Source organism: Neofelis nebulosa, chromosome X (assembly GCF_028018385.1).
Source record: "Neofelis nebulosa isolate mNeoNeb1 chromosome X, mNeoNeb1.pri, whole genome shotgun sequence".
Lineage (NCBI taxonomy): Eukaryota > Metazoa > Chordata > Mammalia > Carnivora > Felidae > Neofelis > Neofelis nebulosa.
The window spans coordinates 19,178,742-19,182,811 of record NC_080800.1 but is presented as its reverse complement, the minus strand read 5'-3'; the positions used below and the strand labels follow the sequence as shown (position 1 = coordinate 19,182,811).

At 39.6% G+C, this 4,070-nt stretch overlaps 1 protein-coding gene across 1 annotated transcript; it reads left to right on the top strand.

Moving 5' to 3' along the window:
- Positions 1-602: 602 nt before the first annotated feature.
- Positions 603-2,541, top strand: LOC131503202 (E3 ubiquitin-protein ligase RNF168-like). The gene is given in 3 exon segments (XM_058714763.1): positions 603-954; positions 957-1,070; positions 1,073-2,541. Coding segments are annotated over 3 exon segments (1,683 nt in total). The 5' UTR covers positions 603-803; the 3' UTR covers positions 2,491-2,541.
- The last annotated feature ends 1,529 nt before the right edge of the window (positions 2,542-4,070 follow it).

The following is a 4,070-nucleotide window of genomic DNA, read 5'->3' as shown; positions in this document are numbered from 1 at the left end:
ACAGAGAGCGAGAGAGAGAGAGAAAGAGAGAATGAACCCCAAGCAGGGTCGGTGCTGTCAGCACAGAGCCTGAGGCAGGGCGTGAACCCACGAGCTGTGAGATCATGACCTGAGCTGAAAATACCAGTCGAATGTCATGTTTAACCGACTGAGCCCCCCAGGCCCCCCAGATGAATGTATTTTGAATGAATGAATGAATGAATGAATGGAGATAAAATAGCTTAATTGACTCTAGTATTAGTGAGATGGAAAAACATTTTTTTAATTGGCCATTATAGTTTTGCCTTTGTTGATTGACCATTAACGTTATGTGCCTTTTTTTTCAATTGGGGGATATTTATCATTTTAAGAATTATTTATATGCGAAAATATTTATCCCTTGTCATTTTTCAAAGATTTCCCTGGCATCCATTTTGTTATTTTTGTTCATTTTTTCTTCTAAATTTAAAAAACTAATATTATGAAGCTAAATGTTTTTTGGTCACTAGCCCTCGTTGGGTTGCTACAGCACTGTCGCAAACATTAGGCTTCACGGCTGACGCAAGAAAGGGGGGCGTGGGCTCAGAATGCTGGGAAACTGCTCGAGGCGCACAGAGGCCGGACGCTTGCGTCATCCCATGCTCCTCTGCGTGGTAACGGTCAAACAGGAGCCGTGCTCTGGCCCCCCGGGGGGAAAACAGTGTTTTTCGTGGAGTTGGGGTCCCGAAGCTTTGTGCGTGGGCAGTCTTGGACCTGGCCACACTGAGATAAGGGAGCCTCCTCAGGTGGTATTGATGCCGAATGTGACTTTTTAGCGAATTAAAATGGCTGTGCCCCAAAACGCCATCCCTTCCTTGTCGGAATGCCAGTGCCTCATCTGTGTGGAAATCTTAATCGAGCCCGTAACGTTGCCTTGTAACCACACACTCTGTAATCAATGTTTCCAGTCAACTATCGAAAAGGCAAGTTTATGCTGTCCTGTCGCCGCTGGATCTCTTCGTGGACCCGGTACCATGCCCGAAGAAATTCTCTTGTCAACACGGAACTGTGGCAGATAATCCAAAAACACTATCCAGAAGAATGCAGGCTTAGAATGGGCAGAAATCAGAGGAGATGGTTGATGAGTTTAAGCCAGTTCACTTATTAAGTAAGCCCGGGGAATTGAGAAAAGAATATGAAGAGGAGGTAAGCAAGATGGAGGCAGAGCGACGAGCCATTGAAGAAAATGAAGAAAAAATGAGTAAAGAATACATACAGAGATTATTGGCAGAAGAAGAAGAGGAGGAAGCACGACAGTCACGAAAAAGGCAAAGAGAGCTGGAGGAACAACTGAAAAGTGATGAAGAACTAGCAAGAAAGCTAAGCTTTAATCTTAATTACTGTGACAGAAAGGACTTGGCTTCTCCTTTGAATTCCACAAAACCTGGTACGGTCACAGCCAAGTCTCCAAAGAAAAGTAAGAAGAGAAACACCAACACTGGAGATATTCAGACATACTTCTCACCGAAATTTCAGTTTGGGTCAACATCACAGCCTGAAGTTGCCCAAGAAAGCAGGAATATCTCCATGTCCAAGGAAACTGACACTACTGTGGTAAAAAGCCCTGTGTGGCAAGATACAGTAATTAAAGAAGATATGCCAACAGTTTTTCCACAACTATCCATGGACATTCAAGAACAGGCTGCACAGTCTTCAGTAGAGTCACCTGTACCTCAGTTGCATGACAACGGTAGAGAATGGTGCCTTCAACAAAAAATTAAAATGACACGAAGCAATCGTGATAAAGAGCTACGTGTCCTAAATAACAAGGGACCTGAAGCCAGAGTTCCCTGCTTTGGAGAAACAGAGAGTGCATGCACTGTATCAGGTATGACACAGATAATTGAAAGTAACAAAGTTGACACAGAAGATGAAGACGATTGCATACTGATCAGTGAAGATATTTCCAAAGGAAAAAACCAGGAATCTTCGTTTGAAGCAGTCATGGATCCATGCATTTCTGCAAAAAGAAAGAAAATGTTCCCCAAAGCTTCCTCAGCTCCAGAGGAAACAGAAATCAACGTTACCGAGAATGTCATAGATTTGGAATGCTTGCCTTCTGAGAGAAATAAACAGGAAGAGCAGGACTGGTTTTTTGCATATCAGCTTCAGCAAGAAATAGACAAAGAACAAATGAAACCCAACCAGCAAAAAGGGTCCCCAGATGAATATCAGCTACGTCCTGTATCTTCACGTCCAGACAAATTGCGAAGTGGGCAGAGGAAGTATTCCAAAGACCAGAACTTCAAAAAACAGACTGATAGAGAGCATTTAAAATCTCGGAGAGGCTCAGAAAATGAAAACTGACAGCCATCTCTTAAGATCCAGTTGAAAGATTCAGTTAATGTTAACAGGAGAAAGATACCAAATCCTTCTACAGATAATTGTAATGTATCTAAAAGGGCTCATTCCCTACCATCTAGTAAGTCACAGACAAGTATTTTTCAGATGTTTCAGAGGTATGGAAAGTAATGTGTGAGTAAAGGGAGTCTTTTGTAATCTAGTAAAGCTGGATTGTGATGATCTCTTTTTGGTCAGAGAGTCTTTATAAATTGTTTCATTAATTCTGCTCTGTGGTCACATTCCCTGTCCTTAATAAAAGGACTGTGTGATTATGAGGGAGGAATATACACATGCGTTTCTGCCAAACTCAGTGGTAATCAGGAGTCCCAATCTTTTCCTTTTAAATAACCGTGATGTACTAAGTTTGACAATCCTTATGAATATAAAAATGCCTTGGCGAACTCCCGAGAAATCTTCAAGTGCCATTTTCTTTCCAAAAAATGCATGCTTTTTGGCCTTTGCTTCCTTCCCTTTTTATCCTAGCTAGTAATCAAAGCAAGATTATAATACTATACCAAGTAGTTAGGAATCCAGGCAGGGTAAGTTTTCCTGCTACTTTCCCATATATTTGCACAACGCTTGAAATGTATCTTCCATAACACCAAAGGAATCTAGTTTTCAGTTTGACTTGAATTATTTTAAGCATTATAGCAATTTCTTCCATTTAAAATGGTTTATGATCAATGTGAGATCAGAAAAATAAGAGTTTCCTGGAAAATTAGGAATTAGTTGACAAAGGAAACTAGTCTCTTGTTGCAAAAGGAGTTAAAAGTTGGGGTGAGGCTCAGTGGGGTGGATTGACAATTTAGAAACACTGGAACTGAGGGAATAATCAGAAAAGGGGTCCAAGGTGGAGTAGCAGGTGAGTTTTGGCAGAGGATTCTCCTTCCTCCTATCTTTGCTAAATGACATGGAAAACATTTGGGTGTTTTAGTTTTTCACACCATAGTATCTGGATCTGGTGGCAAATCAAAATCAGTTACTAAATTACCTGAAGTTGGGGGAATTAACATTTCTCTTAATCTGCTATCCCAGGAAAAAAATGGGAATTTACTTTAGGAGTTAAATATAGTATCTCATGTTGTGAGACCTGAGACATAACTATGTGTCTATTTCTTTATACTATCATTTGTATTGATACTGTTATTTGTGTTGATGGACAGAAAAAGAAAGTCTGATGCTTGGGTTTTGCTGTCTTACCCCCTGAAAGTTAAATCAGAAGGCAGTGATTTCATTTTGTCAAATTCAACTCAGAGACTTAATCTCTTGTTTATTAATATGAACGACTTTAAGCAAACAGCAGTTTTAACAGCATTTCTGCTGATCTCTAGTTCTCTGTCCTTTTAAAATAAAAATACAATAAAATGTCCTGGAGCTAAAAAAAAATATTTATGTTTAAAGAAAAACTGGTTTCTCTCTTTGTCTTTAGCTGCAAAAGACCCACTGGATCTGAGAAATATGCTAGTTTTCTAGAAATTATAAGGTTGTATTCAAAATTGCAGATCATTCATTTGCTTATAATTTATCTTGCAGTTAAGTAGAGATCAACCTACTTTTCCGCATTAGTGCTTCCTCAGCGTTATTTAGTAGAGTGGCTTTTGTTTCTTTATTGGTTCGGTTTACATTAACATCATGAGTTATTAAATACACATTTCCCTTAGAATTTGTACCTTGTTGTTTCATTTGTCTTTTCCCAAAATAGTACCACT